Below are 20,110 nucleotides of genomic sequence, written 5' to 3' on the forward strand. Positions count from 1 at the left end.
CCTACACCCTGAATGGAGAAACTTTAACAAGGACTACGGAAGAACGAGACTTGGGAGTAATCATCAGTGCTGACATGAAAGCAGCCACTCAAGTGGAGAAGGCTTCATCTAAAGCACGGCAGATGATAGGTTGTATCAAGAGAAGCTTCGTCAACAGGAAACCTGAAGTCATGATGCCATTGTACAGAGCCATGGTGAGACCTCATCTGGAATACTGTGTGCAATTCTGGAGGCCACATTACCGTAAGGATGTGCTCAGAATTGAATCGGTTCAGCGGATGGCCACCAGGATGGTCTCGGGGCTAAAGGGTCTCCCGTACGAAGAAAGATTGAGCAAATTGCAGCTCTACACTCTCGAAGAGAGTAGGGAGAGGGGAGACATGATTGAGACTTTTAAGTACATCACGGGACGGGTCGAGGTGGAAGAGGATATCTTTCTTCTCAAGGGACCCTCGACCACAAGAGGACATCCGCTCAAACTCAAGGGAGGGAAGTTTCGTGGAGACGCCAGGAAGTACTTCTTCACGGAGAGAGTGATTGAGCATTGGAACAAGCTTCCAGTACAGGTGGTCGAGGCACGCAGCATCCCAGACTTCAAAAACAAATGGGATACCTATGTGGGATCCCTACGAGGTCATGCCAAGGGATAGGGTCACTAGGACTTGAATTGGCGGGTCAGTAGAATGACAGTATAATTATTGTACTTTAGGGGTCAGTAGACTTAAGAGGGTGGGTAAATGGTGTGGGCAGACTTGATGGGCTATGGCCCTTATCTGCCGTCATCTTTCTATGTTTCTTTCTATGTTTCTATGTTTCTAAAAACCGCTATTGCGGTTTAGTAAAAAGAAAGGGGGGTATATTTGTCTATTTTTGTATAGTTGTTACTGAGGTGACATTGCATAAAGTCATCTGCCTTGATGTCTTTGAAAACCCCCCCGGAATATAAATGATAATTAACATTTTCTCTGTGTACAGTGTGCTTTGTGTTGTTTTGTTGTTGTTGTTTTTTGTTAATCATTTTTGACATGGTCATTTTTTTATTTTATTTTATTGTTAATCATTTTTGACATGGTCATTTTAAAAGTAGCTCGCAAGCCCAAAGAGTGTGGGCACCTCTGCTGTAGGCTATGTAAACAATAGCTTTTGTGGACAGGCTGTCTTCTAGCATCCCTAATGTCTAACATATTTGCTTTCTTTGCCCAAGGTGTGCAGTGCTACTTTTCTATTCAGTGACATGTTAATTATAAAACATTGATTCATTCTTTATTAAATTTGCCATGTTAATCAAAGGCCAACAAACAATAAACCTAGGACTGGGTTGTTGGGATAGAGCAGTGCTGGAGCTGAGAACAACATTGTTTTCCTTTGTTAGAGATGTTAGCTTTTAATGGTTATTACATTTGTCATCACTTCTTACTGATATTCTATCTGTACAACTTTGCAGCTCTGCAGTAAGAAGCTAGAGAATGACACGGTGACAAAATTCATCACCGTTCCCGTCCCCGTGGATAACCACGGGAAACCAACTTCATGTCATTCTTTAAAGAGAGAGGGAAGAATCGGAGTATGAATGGCCACAACCACAGACCTGCAAGCTTTGCTTTGAAGAATGCTGGTGTAGAAGGACTGAGGTTGAGATAGACACTACAGAATGACAGTCTCTGGTATCCAGAGCAGATATTGTGATGTCATAATGCCTCATTCCACCAGTGCCTAAGAGCCAATCACATCAGTGATGTCACAATGGCTTCATTGTCCTTGGCTCATATAAGAATCAGAGTATGAATGGCCACAACCACAGACCTGCAAGCTTTGCTTTGAAGAATGCTGGTGTAGAAGGACTGAGGTTGAGATAGACACTACAGAATGACAGTCTCTGGTATCCAGAGCAGATATTGTGATGTCATAATGCCTCATTCCACCAGTGCCTAAGAGCCAATCACATCAGTGATGTCACAATGGCTTCATTGTCCTTGGCTCATATAAGAATCAGAGTATGAATGGCCACAACCACTGACCCACAAGCTTTGCTTTGAAGAATGCTGGTGTAGAAGGACTGAGGTTGAAATAGACACTAGAAAATGGCATGGGATTATTTCCCGCAGTTATCCGCGGGGACGGGAACGGTGATGAATTTTGTCACTGTGTCATTCTCTAGTAAGAACTAGATTCTGTAAATGGCGCAAGCATTAGGTGCTGCTAGGTGATATTTAATGGTATTAGCTGGTTAAAAGTGTCACTGAATGTCAGTGGCTAGCCATGCACAATTGATTTAATCAATATCAACTTCTAAGTGTGTAAACCGTGTAGGCCTCCTCCACAAATACATACCTACTTGCACCACTCATAATTTTAGATGTGATCTAATTTTATAACAGACCTCTTACACGCAAACATTACTCCTTTAGGCTAAGATTCTATAAACGGTGCCTGATTTTAGGTACCTGGATTGGCATACCTAGCCGATATAGGCACCTCTTTTACGAATGCATAGTGCGGGTTTTAGCACCAGCAGCGGCGGTAACTGCTCCGACGCTCATCCTCTGCTGGCACTAAAACCTTTGCTATGCGTTCGTAAAAGAGGGGGGTTAATCATTTAATAGGCTTAATTGGTGCCAATAAGCTTAATTAGCTTATTGGCACCAATTAATGAGCTTACACCTAACTTGGTAGGCACCTACCAATTTTGAGTAGGAACCTAGCTCAAGGCGTCTACCAGAAAGTGGGCATGGTTAAGGGTGGATCGTGGGCTGATCTTGGACATGTTTTCTGTGGAGGTGCTTAAATGGATAGGTGCTGATATTTAGGCCAATAAAACCCTGACATAAATAAGGGTCAGCTAAGCTTCAGGTACATACCAGAACCTGAGCACATTTTGGGCACCGCTAAGGGTGATTCTATAAACAGTGCCTAACTGAAGATTGACATTCGCTATGTGGCGTGTTCCATGGCACCTAATTTTTAGATGCTGTTTTTAGAATCAGGACATTAATGTCCATTATTTGTTCTATTTTTGAACTGTGTTTTGGTTCATATTTATTGGAAGACTGAGAGGTATAAAATAAGGCAATTAATCACCCAGAAGTTACACGACTCCTCTCATTTCAGGCAATGGGCCACACCATGATCGTTGCAGTATTTATAATGAGAACAACTTGGTTGATGGATTTTACTGCTGTCCAGTGGGGCATTGGATTGAAAGCACTGGGCACAGTGATGAAATGAAGCATACTACTGACTTTTATTTTCATATAGCAGACCACCAGGCTATGCACTATTCCAGGTAAAGTGCATTGATGTTACAATGTTGCATTCATGCTAGACTCAAGGGAATGTGTTCAGAATTATATATACAGTACTTTGAAGGCAAAGCGACTTACCATGTTACTTAATAATGCCAAGGTTAATATTCAAAAGCATTTATGTGGTTAGAACCTGAGAGCTTTTTAAAGAAAGAATTGTGATACTGTATGACTGGAAAGTTCGATATCCAGTCAAACGCTCTCCGTGCAAATGTAGGATGAGCTAAGGGAATTCTGAGGTCAGGATGCAATGTTATCCATTTATTGGAACTTTACAAACAGCAATCCTTACTTGCAGAGATAGTTTATTTGAGTTTGGGACTGCAGATTCAGAGACTTTTGGTTATGGTGATATAAAAGAATAAAGTTATTATTATTATTATTAAATTCATAGGGCTACTCAATATTAAAGTTCAAGTTCAAGTTTATTAAGTCTTGATGAATCGCCTATATAATTTGCTAGGCGATGAACAATAAAAATGACATGTATTAATAAATGAAACAAATACCGTGTTAAAAATGACATAAAAACACATTTGTTGTGTAAACATATGACATACTTTACAAACTAATCTAAAACCTAATTTCACAATAATGTGAGGGTAAAACATACAAGACATGTGAGGCTAAAATAGGGAAATAGTTACAATATTGATAGAAGAGAAGAAGAAACATAAAAGGGAAAAACAAAAGGTGGGTAAAAAATGGCTGATTAAAAAAAAAAAAAAAAAAAAAAAAACCAAACCGAAAATGTACATAAGATTATCAACTATTTAACCATACGCATCTTTAAAAAGAAAAGTTTTTAGCATTTTTTTAAACTGTGTTAGGTCTTTTAGTTCTCTGATGTGTTGGGGTAACAGATTCCATGATTGAGGGGCATTAACTGAGAACATATCCTGTCTTCTGGTTCCTATCATTTTGATAGATGGAACTGTAAGTAGATTAGTTGAGGATGAACGAAGTGAGCGAGTTGTACTATATGGAATTAGCCATCTGTTAATAAATTGGGGTTCATTGTAATATAAAGCTTTGAACACCAAAAACAACAATTTAAAAGTGAAGCGATGGCTAATAGGAAGCCAATGAGATTTAACCAACAGTGGAGTGACGTGGTCATATTTTTTAGCTTTGTAAATTAATTTCACGGCGGTGTTTTGTATGAGTTGCAGCCTTCTTTTTTCTTTTTGAGTTATATTAATGAGAAGAGAATTGCAATAATCTAATTTAGTCATAATGAGTGAATGAATGAGAATGTTGATTGAGTCTGGTTCTAAAAATTTTGTAAGTGATCGAATCAAACGAAGTTTGTAGAAACAAGATTTAACTATATTATTTATGTGCTCATGATAAGAAAGCTTATCATCGATCATAACTCCTAATATTTTTAAAGAAGTGACCTGTTCTAAATTGGTGTTATTGATCGAAATTGGAGATCTCAGAATTATATCTTTTTTCCAAGGGAAAAGCATCGTTTTTGTTTTGTTGATGTTTAAAGATAATTTATTAATGGTTAACCAATTTTTTATTGTTACCAGTTTATTATTAATTGCTGCTATGTCGTCAGTGCTTTCTGGGTCCAATGGATGAATGAGCTGAATATCATCAGCATAGACAAAAGCTGTGAAACCTAGAGATTGTGCTATGTTTAGAAGTGGCGACAGAAATATATTGAATAGAAGAGGAGATAGTTTTGAACCTTGCGGGATACCATAATCTAATGAATAGCTTTTGGATATACTGTTGTTAAATCTAATGAAAGAAGAGCGGTTAGACAAAAAAGAATTAAACCATTCAAGAGCTTGATCAATGATTCCAATAGATTCTAGTCGATTTATTAACAGGTTGTGGTCAATGGTATCAAAAGCGGCGGTTAGGTCTAAAGAAATTAGAACCACAGATCTATGGTGTTCAAGGAAGTAGTGAATGTTGTTAATTAATCCTAACATGGTGTATTCAGTGTTATGGAATTTTCTGAATCCAGTTTGAAAAGGATGAAGAACATTAGTGGATTCAACAAAGTCAGATATTTGTTAAACGCAAAGATAATTTGATAAATTGTCCCATTTATCCAGAGATCCTGGAAATGATATTCAGATCTGGCTGACTCCTGCAGTTAACAGTAAACCCAGAAATTCAATACCGAGCCATATCTGGCAGCCGGTATTGAATTTCTGGTCTATTTTTTTGCTGCTACAAATATAGCCATCTAAGCCAATATTCATTAGCTGGCTGGCTAAATTACAGTATAGTAGCCATAAATAGACCTACTACTTATGTGGGTCTGTCTGGCCACTCAATGGCGTGTAGTGAGGGCTTTCAGGGGATTTAGTGAATCCCCAGCTCTACAGTCCTGCTTTTAAAGTTTTTTTGTTTACTTTTTGCTTGATGCATTTTGATTTGTTGAGTAGGCAACCTGCTCATCCAGTCAAACTGCATCAAATAGAAATTAAACAAACAAACAAAAAAAGCAGGGCTCTTGGGCTGGGGATTCTCCGAACCCCCTGATGACTCTGATGGCATTGATCTGAATATGATTGGCTGAGCAGCATTTGCCTGTTGCCTGCTCAACCAATCAAATTCAGAGAAGTGCCCTCAGGTCCTTTAGGGGGTGGGGCTAAGTCCCCTGAAGGCCCTGACCGCACGCCACTGTGGCCACTAAACTTAACCAGTCAGCCAAAGAATTTTGGCGTTAACCAGCTATGTCATGTGACATAGACAGTGACCAGAATAGCCGCTAAGCTCTAATATTCAGCAGTCATCTTGCGCTGAATATTAGAGCTTAGTTGACTAAATGTTATTTAACTGGCCAGGAGCACTGAATATTGGGCAGCCTGTCTCTAAATATTGGTCCCATTATTTCTTTTATAAATACACTGGATCTATGTATAAGCCCCCTTGTTATGTAGAGTGCTAGGTAGTTGCCTAGACCCTAAGCAGAAACTGGAAAGTGGAGCACATAAAATATTTAGTCAGGACCAACTCTAGAGTTGGGAGGCTGTTGCATGCTCGCATTAGATTGTCTATTCACTCTCAATAAGGTAGACCACACCAGAATTTGGAACTCCAGACATGAACTTTACTTCTCTCAGTAAATGAAAGAGGGCAGTCTCTTTAAAAAAGCTTCCTAAAACAGTTCCAGCCTATTTACATAGGAATTCCTTTATTTTTTTCCTCTCCTCCTCAAAAGGTGTTGCAAAAAGTTAGCAATCTCATTGTAAGCATGATGGTATAAAGACGGTAAATGCAGAGTTCAGAATAGCACAGTGCATGTCAGATATTAAGTGTTGTTTCATAAAATGTACCTTTGTAAGTCCAACATCTTTATGGTGGAAACCTGGTACCAGTACTTGTGCAGAATTAGTATATTCTCCCTTCTGCCTCGGATGTAGGACCCCCATAGGAGTAGAATATAATAATAATAATAATAATAATTTTATTCTTATATACCGCCATACCCAGCGAGTTCTAGGCGGTTTACATTAATTAGATTAGGATCCGCATAGACATGTAGATTTACAACAAATTTATCGGATTTACAACAAATTTAGCCAAACTTGGCAGATGAAAAAGGAAAATTTACAACAAATTTAGCCAAACTTGGCAGATGAAGAGGGAAGAATTACAACAAATTTATCGGAATTACAACAGATTTGGCCAGACTTGGTAGATGAAGAAGGAAGTGGGTAGAAGAAGCAGGGGGAGATAGGAGCTATCGTGAAGGAGGAGAAGAGCCGGGTAAGGGGCCCTGAGATTATCTGAAGGGTCGGTTAAGGGCTACCTAGGTAGAAGTGCTGCAAAACCTGAGGTCCCCTTAAATTCCTTTCAAATGAAACGCCACAGGGTGAGAGGAGTCCCCACAACTTCCCATTAATGCAAGCCAGAAGTGGGTTTTGGGCTTGGTACTTGCCCCAGTCTCTGATCCCTTGCTCTTGTAGCAAGTGCCTATAGAGGCAAATTCTATAATGGGTGCCTAAAGTTAGGCGCCTATTTTAATTAGTAAATTGGCTTCAATTATGAGCTTTAAGAAGCTCATAATTGAAAAAAAAAAATTCATTGGGCTATAGGTATCTATCTTAGGCGCGATTCTACAAAAGATAGGAACCTATCGCATGGCACCTAACGGCGTCTAACAGTAAAATAGACATGTTTAGGGGTGAAGAGTGACTTAGGTGCTGCTAGGCGTGATTCTGTAAAGGATTTAGGTGCCTATAATGTAGGCCTTTAAAACCCTGGCCTACATTACAGGCACCTAAGTTTGAATTTGGGCGTCGCTATGTATGATTCTTTAATGGGCGCCTAAGAGTGATTGACGAGATAGGCGCCTATTTATGTAATCACCAATTACAGAATCTAGTTCCACACTGTCTAACCTGGGTAGTATAGATAGGCTGAATCTATAATTTCTCTCAGGTGCTCAGCTTTAGGCATAGGCAAATATGAAGGGACTCCCCTTCAGAATGGATGATCAGATATTTAATCCATTAATTCTTTGACCATTGTTTTTTTTTTTATTATATTTTATAATTATTTGTTTCCCTCATGTATTTTCCCTTTTTTGTTCTGCTTTTCTATCATGAATTGTATATCGCTTCCCTTTGTTGCCATATGTTATGAGTATGTTGGACTATTTTTAACTTTATGTTATTGTTTAAAGTCTGTAATGTATTGTTTCCCACTGAATGTATTTTAAATTGTACATCGCTTAGAATTATGATTAAGCGATTAATCAAAAGAACTATTAAACCTGAAACTTGAAACTTGATGACAGGAGAGAATCCAAAATACAATTTTGGTGCCGTAAAGCAGAGCTTAAATCTTGTGGGCGTAACTACTGCCACTAGCCTACCCCTTTAGAAAATTCAAAAATTACCTTGGCGTCTACTAGAGTCTAATTCCAGAAATTACCAGAAGCCCGACATGAACCTCTGACAGCTAGTGGAGCCATCAGGTCTGCACCTCTAACAGTTTTCCTTTGAAACTCCCCATTCCAGAAAGTGTAGAGAGCTTGAACAGGAAAAAAACAAGAGGTCAGGCATGTAGCTCTAATTAACTAGGCTGCAAGCAGCTCACATGTTGCACAGAGCTGAAAGAAAGAAAAAAAAACAAACAACAACCCCACAGCACTGATAATGTACCTTTTGCAATGCTGTCAACTAAGGAAAGCTCCCCAAAATCGTCAACTGGGGTAAACTTGTCTCTTGAGGTTGACTCATAATATCCAAACTGGCTCAATAACAAAAGAACCACCCGTGCAGCTATCACAGTATAACTTTGCAACTTTAAATGCTCAGAACCAATAAGGTTGAGAAATCACAAACGGGGACTAGCCCCTAAATGCACCTCTCTACTTTTTTTTTCTGCTGGTATACTCTGCTGTAATCACTGCTATTGTTCTTATGACTTAACTGACGGAGTCTGGAAGGCTTGCGAGTCCTGATGGGTTTCGCCAGACCGGTTTCCTCAGAGAACCCACTTCTGTGTAACTGGAATGACCAAAACAGTCTACTGGTTCATCTGCAAACAAAAATACCACAAATCTTCTTAAATACTACCTCTCCCAACTTTATCAAACACCACTCACAGCACTTTTGAAGGGTATCTCACGTTTTTCATGTGTTTCCTACTTCCTATTCCCTGCTGACCCCACCCCCTCCCTTCTTCCCCCAATACCATACATGATGTCATAAACTCAGTGATAAACTTATAATGAAAGCCAAGAAATTTGATCACGTTTCGCCTCTCTTAAAGAAAGCACATTGGCTTCCGGTTGCTCACCGAATAACTTATAAAACATGTTTACTAATTTTCAAAGCACTTCTTTCAAAGGCCCCAGTATTTACTGCCAGACTTCTCATCCTGTATGCCACCACCAAATTACTCAGATCCAATAATCAACATCTATTGACAGTCCCCTCCCTTAAAATTATCAATACCCGTCGGCAATACATCTTTTCCATCATGGCTCCACAAACCTGGAACTCTTCCTAATCATTTAAGAGAAGAGCGCTTTCTGGATAGATTCAAAAGTAATCTAAAATGCTTTCTTTTTAGAGATGCCTTTGATCTTTAAGCTTTTTAAGTCAAGATCTCAAAGGCTTATTTGCGTCTTCGCTTCTCCGCAGAGTTGCTACCCTTCTTGTGTTTCCTTCTGGTTTTATCTATTTCTTCATTCCTCTTTCTTCTTTCTATTATTCTCCCTCTTTACTTTTGCTTCTTCTCTACTTACCCATCCTGATGTTTTTTTCCTTTACTGTCTATCCATTATTGTATTTCCTATCCTCCTCTCTCATTGGGCGCTGTAAGTCCTGTACATCTTTTGTAAGTCTGCCAGTTGGTTCCCCTTGAATATTGTAATATTTTTTTAAAAATTATGTTAATCGCTTAGAATTTTGATTAAGCGATCAAATTTTTAAATAAAACTTGAAACATAGCCCGGTGCCATGTCGTGCACGGATTTAAACGCTAGCATCAGGCCCTTGAAGATACAACGTTTAGCTACAGGCAGCCAGTTAAAAGCAGATTTTAGTTTTGAGAATCTTCCCCTAGGAGTAGGATCTGGCCAATGCATATGCAGTGGGATTGGAAATTATTTATGCTTCAAATATTTACGAATGCGGAATAGCCAATGATGAAGGTTACCACGTAATTCTCCCCGCAGGCGCAAACGGTAAAGCGGTGGAGTGGTGGGACTGAGGCTTCCACATACAGTTATTGAAGAAAATTTTTTAAGAGGTTTTGAATATCTAGTCCTTGTTTGGTGGTATACTACTTCATTATTTGGACTGATATATAAGTTAAGATACCATAGCCATTTATTGATGTTAATTGTAATAATGTCATGTTTGCAATCTAATATAAGTTGTTATAATTGTTATGTTTATTGTAAACCACCTACTCAAGCAGAGTTGGTGATAGTGGGATTCTTCATAATTCCTCACTGTTAAATTATATACTTTTTAAATTTTATTATAAATTATTTTATTATAATTTGTTAAATAGATTTAAAAGTTAAATCACTTATCTTTAAATCCTTATCGGTTCCCCTTCCAGACGCGTTTCATGTCACTTTTTCAAGGTCGGGGGAACTGAAAAACAATGCAAACACAATGCATATTATATCGTCTATTCTCAGCTTTTATAGCAATATTAAACATTTTACCAGTTGGATAAAACACTCACCAAGAGATAAGGGTAAACCTAATCCATTTTCTACTGCCGCTGGCGTTTACTCTGAGCGTTAAATAGACCCCCCTCCCCTGACGTCACACTATCTCACCTAGCAACCATACATACCCACGGATCCCAGATTGCAAAATCAGGAGTCCACTTGGGCCATCCAATCCGAGGTTTCATTCAGGCCGGATAGACGATATAATATGCATTGTGTTTGCATTGTTTTTCAGTTCCCCCGACCTTGAAAAAGTGACACGAAACGCGTCGGGAAGGGGAACCGATAAGGATTTAAAGATAAGTGATTTAACTTTTAAATCTATTTAACAAATCATAATAAAATAATTTATAATAAAATTTAAAAAGTATATAATTTAACAGTGAGGAATTATGAAGAATCCCACTATCACCAACTCTGCTTGAGTAGGTGGAATCTGAATTAACATTTGATAAGAACAGCTTGCACTGAGTGGATAGTTGTGATTGGTATCTCTGGTGAATTGAGTTGCGAGTCATAATTATTTGGTAGATAGTTTTTTCAATATATACATTTCCAAGATATACTTTCAATTGTACACAGCGCCATTTCCACATCTATCATTGAGAGAAGTATACGGTACATAACTTATAAAAGGCTTAGTGCTCATCCAATCTCTCTTAAAATATTTGCTTTCTTTCACACAAATGGACCCAAACATCCATTATTGTACCTGCAAAATCTATACAACATTATCCTTTCTGGCACTGAAACCTGTTAGAATACAGATGAACAAAGCATGCAAGTGAAAAGTTGAAAAAATATGGAACTCTCATCTGATCTATAAAGCAAAGACAAGAAAAGAAAAATGCTATGTGGCAGCTCCAATTTCTTAAATTGTAGAAGATATGCTATTATCTACAAAACAATAAAAATGGTCTTATTAGGTATGAGGGACTATTATGCGTGAAGGAAACCAGACAATAATGACATCCTGTGATTATAATGCACATGAAAAAGAGGCAAGGAAACGCTCAGTGGAACTGAAGCTTCAGAACTAACAATAAAAACCAAAAAAACTTATGGTATTTAAACTGTTTGTTTGTGATTGTGTGTCATGAATGCTTTAGATTTAGAACATAAGAACTGCCATCTCCGGATCAGACCTTCGGTCCATCAAGTCCGGTGATCCGCACACGCGGAGGCCCAGCCAGGTGTACACCTGGCATAATTTTAGTCACCCAGATCCCTCTATGCCTCTCGTAAGGAGATGTGCATCTAGTTTGCTTTTAAATCCTAGAACGGTGGATTCCGCAATAACTTCCTCTGGGAGAGCATTCCAGGTGTCCACCACTCATTGCGTGAAGCAGAACTTCCTGTTATTTGTCCTGGACTTGTCCCCACTTGTCCTCTTGTCCGTGTCACATTGGACATTGTAAATAATTTTTTTTCCTGCTCTATTTTGTCGATTCCTTCCAGTATTTTGAAAGTCTCAATCATATCCCCTCGCAGTCTCCTTTTCTCAAGGGAGATCAATCCCAGTCTCTTAAGTCGTTCCTCGTATTTCAAGTTCTCCATAGCTTTTATTAGCTTCGTTGCTCGTCTCTGCACCCTCTCCAGCAGTTTTATATCCTTCATTAGGTTGGGAGACCAGTGTTGGACACAGTATTCCAAGTGTGGTCTGACCATTGCTCTATAAAGCGGCATTATAACTTTCTCCGATCTACTCGTGATTACTTTCTTTATCATGCCTAACATTCTATTTGCTTTCTTTGCCGCTGCTGCGCATTGTGCCGACGGTTTCAGGGTCCTATCTATCAGTATATAATTTATACACTACCAAGAACATTTGGATTCAGCGATCAATAAATGCTGTAAATAAATAATTGCCAAGTCAATACAACGGCCTGAAACCACAAGTTAAATTTTCTGAAAACAAAATAACTGAACATTAACAAGTGGGGAAAACATGCAGAACTTGGTTCATGAAATACTTTCCAATCCTTAGGGGGATATGTGTTGTGTAATTTCCTGTCTATGTGTCATATGTATGGGGGGGGGGGGCTGAAATGTCTTTACACATTTCTTTGTGTCAGTGCATGCTTCCATGTGTATGTGCATAGACATGTTTGTATGTAACTACATCTGTGTTGGCTTTGTATGCATCAGTGATTGAGAGAACAGAGGAGAGGGGTTTGAAAGGTACAATTCATTAATCTCTTTGTTATAGTGAATCAGCATATATGCTGCAGTTGTTGGAAAAGCTTCTCCCATAAAAATTTGTTGGGAACATATTTTGGGGAGCTTCATTTCTTTTCCACCCCCCACCACATGCAGAAACTTCGGCTCTTCTATACAGGCCCCTCCTCCAGCTCATCTCTTCCCTTCCAATGACTAAAACTGTTTTCCAGACGCAGAGATAAGTACACAGTATATAAATATGTAAATAAAAAGAGAATGGCACATAGCACTTTAAACGCACATTGAAATATATTTAAAATTATTTTTGCTTCAAATATTTACGAATGCGGAATAGCCAATGATGAAGGTTACCACGTAATTCTCCCCGCAGGCGCAAACGGTAAAGCGGTGGAGTGGTGGATCTGAGGCTTCCACATACAGTTATTGAAGAAAATTTTTTAAGAGGTTTTGAATATCTAGTCCTTGTTTGGTGGATTATTACAATTAAAGCATACACACCGAATATACTCGAATATAAACCGATCCAAATATAAACTGAGGTAACTTTATTTCCCCCAAAAAAGGAGGAAAAAAGGTTGACTCGAATATAAACCAGGGGTTTAATATTCAAGTGGAGTACCTTGCCTTGCTCTGCCCTGCCAGACTCTGCACCCTGTTTCCCCTCCTTCGCTGCTCTGCCAGGCTCTGCATCCAGCCTCACTCACTCACACCCCTGCCAATCTGTGCACCCAGACCCTCTCCTTCCCTGCCAGGTTCTGTACCCTGTCCCCCCTCTCTTCTGATGACTTGCAGGCCTTCACTGGGCCTACCATGAGACCTGGTGGTCCAGCGGTGGCCGGGACAAGATGGATCCCTCACATCTCCTGTCCCAGTTGATTCTAAGAATTTCTACCTCCCTCCCGCCTTCCCCGCGTACCTTTAGTATCCCTGGTGGTCCAGCGATGAATCGCAGCAGGAGCGACCATTCTTCACTCTTGCCTGTGCAGAGCTGCTAGTTGATTGGCTGCTGCAACTGTCTCCTGCTGTGCCACAGCCCCCACCTCCTCCTTCCAGACTCCATCCCCACTGTGCCACTCCTTTCATCCTCCCCACCCCCACTGTGCTGCCCCTCTCCAGCCCCCCTCCCCGCTGTGCCACTCCCTCTTCTCCCAACCAAACGCCTTGTACCTGTTTGTATACATAAGTCCTAGGGTCTGTTAGCTACCCACAGAGCATCACAGCCCTGATATATTGCTAACAAATCATTTTTTATAGCTAATGCCAAAGATTAGGAATATGTCTATAACAAGACTGACGGAGATACAAAACCTGTTTGCTCATTTGAATTTGGACAAAAGCTGGAATCACCATCATCTGGGGTTTTTTTTCCTTTTCTTAAAATTGGAGTAATGACTGTCTATCAGTTTGTCAGGAACCACTCCTTTTTAAAGAGAAACATTGACTAGATAAGTTATAAAAGATGAAAATGCTTTCCTACACTTGGTCATAATAGGAAAATGTACTGTATCTAATACAGTTACAGAAGAATGTAAGCTTAAAAGAGGTTTAACTATTGTACCATTAGTCACCTCTGTAAATTCTTCCCATACTTCATCTAGGGCAGGGGTAGGCAATTCTGGTCCTCGAGAGCCAGAGCCAGGTCAGGATTCAGGATATCCAAAAATAACTATGCATGAGATAGATTTGCATCTCAAGGAGGCAGTGCATGCAAATCCATCTCATACATATTAATTGTGGATATCCTGAAAACTTGACCTGGCTCCGGTTCTTGAGGTCCGGAATTGCCTACCCCTGATCTAGGGCAGGGTTGTCAAAGTCCCTCCTCGAGGGCCGCAATCCAATCGGAGTGTCAGGATTTCCCCAATGAATATGCATGAGATCTATTTGCATGCACTGCTTTCATTGTATGCTAATAGATCTCATGCATATTCATTGGGGAAATCCTGAAAATCCGACTGGATTGTGGCCCTCGAGGAGGGACTTTGACACCCCTGATCTAGGGGTACCATCTGATTCCCAATTATACCACAGAACCTTCATCATTCTCATTTGAAAAGGGATGGGTATGAGCTAAACAGCTGCCTTTATTATTCTGAATTGAAGACAAATCACAGAAATGTAACCTAGTTGCTTTTTCCTCCCAAAAAAATCAGCAAATTCTGAACTAGTCAGTGACTCATTAACCGAAACTGGACCTGAGAATGATGTAAACCTGCAGCAGCTTTAAACGCTGTCTGCCTCAGTTAATTTTCTCTTAATTAATTCTTTTTTTACTTTTCAGAATTTCAGAATGATAGCTTTTAATAATTGCTTTACATTTAATTTTTAATTCTGCACAAGATTTTTTTTTTCCTCTACTTATCTTCTACGAGTAATTTGCTGCATTTGACGTCTTAAACCCTGATGGTACCGCTTGTTTTTATAATGAAGAAGAGCTCGAGACCCCCTGAAAATCTAATAAATCATGTGATATATTAACCAAAGACTTGTACCTTTTTTCCACACCTTCTTCCAGATTAAAATCTAGAGAAAATGGGATAAATGGAACTACAACAGTATTTAAATCAGTATTGACTAAATGCTTGTTTAAGCTGGCTTTCTTAATTAATTTCTTTTCAACAGCTAAAGAAGAACTAAGTTGAAACTTAAAATTACAACCCCCCCCACCCCTCCCAGATATTCAGATGGCTGGCAGCGGTCAGTGTTTTTCTAAACATTAATCATTGTCGGTTAAATTATGTCCCAATATTCAGTGCCAGGCCAAGACTGGGCACCAGCACTGAATATTTGGGCATAATTCTGAGCAGCCTGCATATACTGAATATTGGGCCGTGGCCCGCATAAGTGTTTTATGCTGTAAATTAAAAAAACAAACAAACAAACCCTGAGCTTACGATTCCCCTTCCAGTCCACCCCTAGATGACCTCTTCTCCCCCCTCCTGCACAATGCCAGACTCCAGGCCCCCCTCTTATGGTCCAGTAGGGTCTTCAGATGCAGTAGCACAGACCCCTTGCTCCTGCCCCCTCACAGCAGCCTTTCAAAATGGCTGCTGAGACCTCGCACAGTCACGGCAGCTCATTTTATGCAGGCCCCGGCTGAATATTGCAAGATCCTGCTAAGCCCTGGCTCCTCCCCAGAACTGCCCTTTGGCCTATCTCTGATCAGTCTACTTTTTTGTGCTGATCAGAGCTAATATTCAGCAGCACTGTCTGGCATAGTGTCACTGTATATAGCATTTAGCCGCCAATTGGCGATTTAAGAGGGCCAGAGCTGTGCAGGAGGTAGCTAGGTTAACCACTGACATCCAGCACATCCAAATGAAAGTAGTGACCCAGCTAGAGGCAGATTTTAAAAAAGGCCAAAGAGTGGGCTGAAAGCCTATAGATGGCTAAGCAAAGCAAGAGCTGGGCTGTAAGGGTAATAGCCTGACAAGTCAAGTGGGGTAACTCTTGCAATGTAAGGAACAGGTAGAACAGGAGAAGCAAGACTTACAAGTTAGTCTACAAGCACACCAGAAAGATCTCCAGACAAGTCTGCAAGCACAGGAGATTTTGATAGAAAAGCTAGAGAAGTCTCAGATAGCCTTGCACGACTTGGTCCTTCGGCAGCCCAAAATAGATCGGTCCATCTGGACACTTCTCCAGATGGACAAGGGAGGTCAGGCATACAAGGGGAAGTAATCCAGGAGAGGGGAGAGCAGGGTCAGTTTCAGATCCCTGGAACCCTGAGCAGTGGTGGGAAACTCTGAGACCAAATTGCAGTCTGGTGATGCCTCAGATACCAGGGAGTGCCCTCAAGGGCCCAGAAGGGATGTCAGTAAATCTTGGAGTAAATCAGTCATACTCAGGATGTAGGTAACCCTGAACCAGTAGCTAAAGCAAGGATGAAGGGAAAAGTTCAAGGTAGGGAAAGAATAGGGCCACCAAGGGGTCAGAATAACCCTGCAAAATGAGCATGACAGCATTGGATGCTGAAGGGAATTATTTCAAAGATCTCACACCAGCAAATTTGCTTTCAATAATGGGCTCAGGATTTGGACCGATGTAAAAGAGTTGAATAACTAAGGCAGTCCCATCCTGACATAACATTTTGCAGCTTTTCATGCCCTCAGTGGTTTTCAGGGAGTCTCTTGAAAACACTCCTTCCTCTGTATCATGAGAACCTGTTTCTGTAGTGGTGGATACTAGTGCTGCCTGATTCATGATTCAAATCGATTCACCAATTCATTTCGGGTGAATCGGTTCGAATCAATTCAAAAGCCAAAAAAATCAGCCTCCAGATTCAGCGTCTGACCTTCCCCCCTCCCCCCCTAAAGCAGGATTGGCAACGCTGCCTCTTGCTGGCCAGCCGCCGCCACTCCTGCTTTAAAGGGCAAGTGGGGAGTGTCAGTGCTTCTGTCCGGCTTCCCCCCTGGCCTCCCAGCATCAATTTACCTCATTTAATCAGCCTGCATAACATCGCTAGTGTTAGCGATCTTTGCAAACTGCTGTCGGGTCTTCCGAGCTGTCTTCTCTCTGCCGCGGTCCCACCCCCTCCTCTGATGTCAGGGGGTTGTACAGGCCTTCAGGAGGGACAGGCAGGCATTCAGGGGGGACAGGCAGGCCTTGGGTTCAGGCCTTCAGGGAGGACAGGCAGGCCTTCAGGGGGGAACAAGCAGGCCTTGGGTGCAGGCCTTCAAGGGGGATAGGCAGGCCTTGGGTGCAGACCTTCAGGGGGGACAGGCAGGCCTTGGATGCAGGCCTTCAGGGGGGGGGACAGACTTTCAGGGGAACCAGAAGTACACGGAGGGAGGGAGGGAAGGGGGGGGGGTTCAAAGAGACGTGCATATGCTGGACTGTGGGGGGAAGAAATAATGGGTCTAAAAATAGAGGAGAGGGAGAGAGATGATGGGCAATGGGATTTAGAGAGGGAAGGAACAGAAAGGGAGAGAAGTTGGACACAAGGGATGGTGTGGAGGAGGATAGAGATACTGGATAGGAGGGTAGATGGGAAAAGAAAGGGATTGATGGTGGACCCTTGGGTGGTGGGGAAGGAGGGAGAGATGCTGGATGAAAGGGTAGTTGAGAAAAGGTGAATCTGTGGATGGAGACAAAAAAAAAGGAAAGATGCCAGACCTCTGGGGGAGGGAAGAGAAACGGAAGGGGAGGACAGAGATTGCAGATGGATGGTTAGCACGGAGAAAGAAGGAGACTCTGGCAAGCAAGTTATCAGAAGACAACCAGAGCCTGGGACCAACAAAAGGTAGAAAAAATAATTTTATTTTCTGTTTTGTGATTACAATATGTCAGATTTGAAACGTGTATTAGAGAATGACATGGTGACAAAATTCATCACCGTTCCCTGATGAATTTTGTCACTGTGTCATTCTCTAACGTGTATCCTGCCAGAGCTGGTGTTAGACCGCAAATGTGAGCTAGGATTTAACAGAGAGAGGAAAAGGTCTTTTTGGTTTGTTTACACCACAGCGCCAGTGTGGTTAGGAGAAGGCAAAGGGGTGAAGAGACTATAAAAGTGGTGAAGAGGTTATAAAATAAACCCACGAGGATGTTAAAAAAAACCAAAACACCCAATTGGGCAGGAAAATTGAATTGAATCGAAAAATCGATTCAATAGGCTGAATTGAATCGAATCGTAATTTTTTTTCCTGAATCAGGCAGCACTAGTGGATACATCTCAAGTGTGCATGAACTTGCCTGATACCTCTGTGATCTACAGCTAAGATCCACAGTGGTGTTAGTAAATGGCTACTGGGGCCACACATAACCTCAAAACTTTGGATGCATCCCCAAACATAATAAGGGAATATGTATACAATCCTATGATATTACATGAAATAAACACATAAACATCACCAGTAAGTAACCACAAGTAATACGCTGATGAAGCATTCAAAGAGGTTTGAGGGGAGGTGTCTGTTTAAAGAATGAGAGTTTGGTGGAAGAATGGTATTTGAAACTGGGGCTCATTTTCAAAGCACTTACCAGTAGATACACAAAGTATTATATCAACCTATATTTATTTATGTTATCTATATAATGCCTATCGGTGTAGGTTATCTAAGCGGTTTACTTTGTGTGTCTAAGTGCTTTGAAAACAAGCCCAATATTGCCTTTCTGTGGTACAAAGTGGTTTAAATTTAATATACATTCAATAGAAATAGGAACTTCTTCCTTATTCCAATTAGCAATCTGTTATATCACTTATTATTTTTATTAGACCCTCAGCGTCACCACTCAGAACTCAAACATATCACCGTTCTGAGCTTTACGTGACCAATCCTCACTGGGTCCAAGTTTTACTTATTTTCACTTTTTCAAGAGTTTTATATATTTAAATACTTATAACTTTCTCATACATTTACTTCATTTTAGTTAGCTTATTTTACTTAGCTTTAATGTAGTTGTCTCTGGTAGAGATATTTTTAGATCAAGCAGGGTGACATAGCCGACATGTTTCGCGGGAAACCGCTTTATCAAGGCTCCACCCCTAAGAGAAATTAAAAAAGGTGATAATATGACTCCTGTAGAAAAACTGGGTTATCTGAACAAAGTAAAGATATCAAATTTGCTTAGAATACCCTTCTCTCATACCTTTTAGCACTATCGACCTCCTCAACTGCTTTAAAGAGGAGCCGACAGCGTTCTCCCTTTTTAATAGAACATGCCGGTGTTGAAGCCACGCCCCCCTAATGACGCGCGAGCCTGACGACAACCACCGGCTGTTTACAGTACAACAAACTTTATTTAGAGTCTTTTTAGGATCCCTCTCACTTGTGCAGAACCTAGATCAAGGAAGCCCATTCCAACTCGAGATTTAACCCATATGGGATAACAGTATTTAATGTATAAATCCAACGTTGCTCCTTATAGTTCAAGCATTCCTCTATGTTTATATTGATCTAAAAATATCTCTACCAGAGACAACTACATTAAAGCTAAGTAAAATAAGCTAACTAAAATGAAGTAAATGTATGAGAAAGTTATAAGTTATATACAGTTATTGTACCCCCTAAACAATAACAACATAAATGAAATTTTGACAATTAATGAAAAACTCGAGCAAATTCATCATTGGCTGGACAAAAACAGATTGGCCCTCGATATCAAAAAAACAAATATCATGCTTTTTCCTTGGAAGGAAAGTTTTTCTTTAGCTGCTCCTATTTTGATTCAAAATATTCCTCTTCAATTAGTTAAAAATACTAAAATTCTAGGAGTAATTTTTGATAATAAACTTAATTATCATGATCACATTAGTAGTATTGTTAAAACTACCTTCTATAGGTTGCGGAAAATTCGATCTATTTCTAAATTCCTCTGTCCTAAAGCACTTAATATTCTTATTCACTCTCTGGTGATGTCTAAAATCGATTATTGCAATTTATTATTTACAGGAATTGCTTTACAAGAAATTAAACGATTACAAATTATTCAAAATGCTTCTATTAAATTAATA

The 20,110-nt window shown here is 40.2% G+C and overlaps 1 protein-coding gene across 3 annotated transcripts in view; it reads left to right on the forward strand.

Annotated features, from left to right (window-relative positions):
• Positions 1 to 20,110, forward strand: part of EPM2A (EPM2A glucan phosphatase, laforin) — an 89,750-nt gene that overhangs the window by 49,481 nt on the left and 20,159 nt on the right. For all 3 annotated transcript variants that reach the window (XM_033935647.1, XM_033935649.1, XM_033935648.1), the window contains exon 2: positions 3,109 to 3,283. In XM_033935647.1, the coding sequence (XP_033791538.1) occupies positions 3,109 to 3,283 (175 nt within the window). The remainder of the gene's footprint in view (positions 1 to 3,108; positions 3,284 to 20,110) is intronic.

This window comes from Geotrypetes seraphini, chromosome 3 (assembly GCF_902459505.1).
Source record: "Geotrypetes seraphini chromosome 3, aGeoSer1.1, whole genome shotgun sequence".
In the NCBI taxonomy this organism is placed as follows: Eukaryota; Metazoa; Chordata; class Amphibia; order Gymnophiona; family Dermophiidae; genus Geotrypetes; species Geotrypetes seraphini.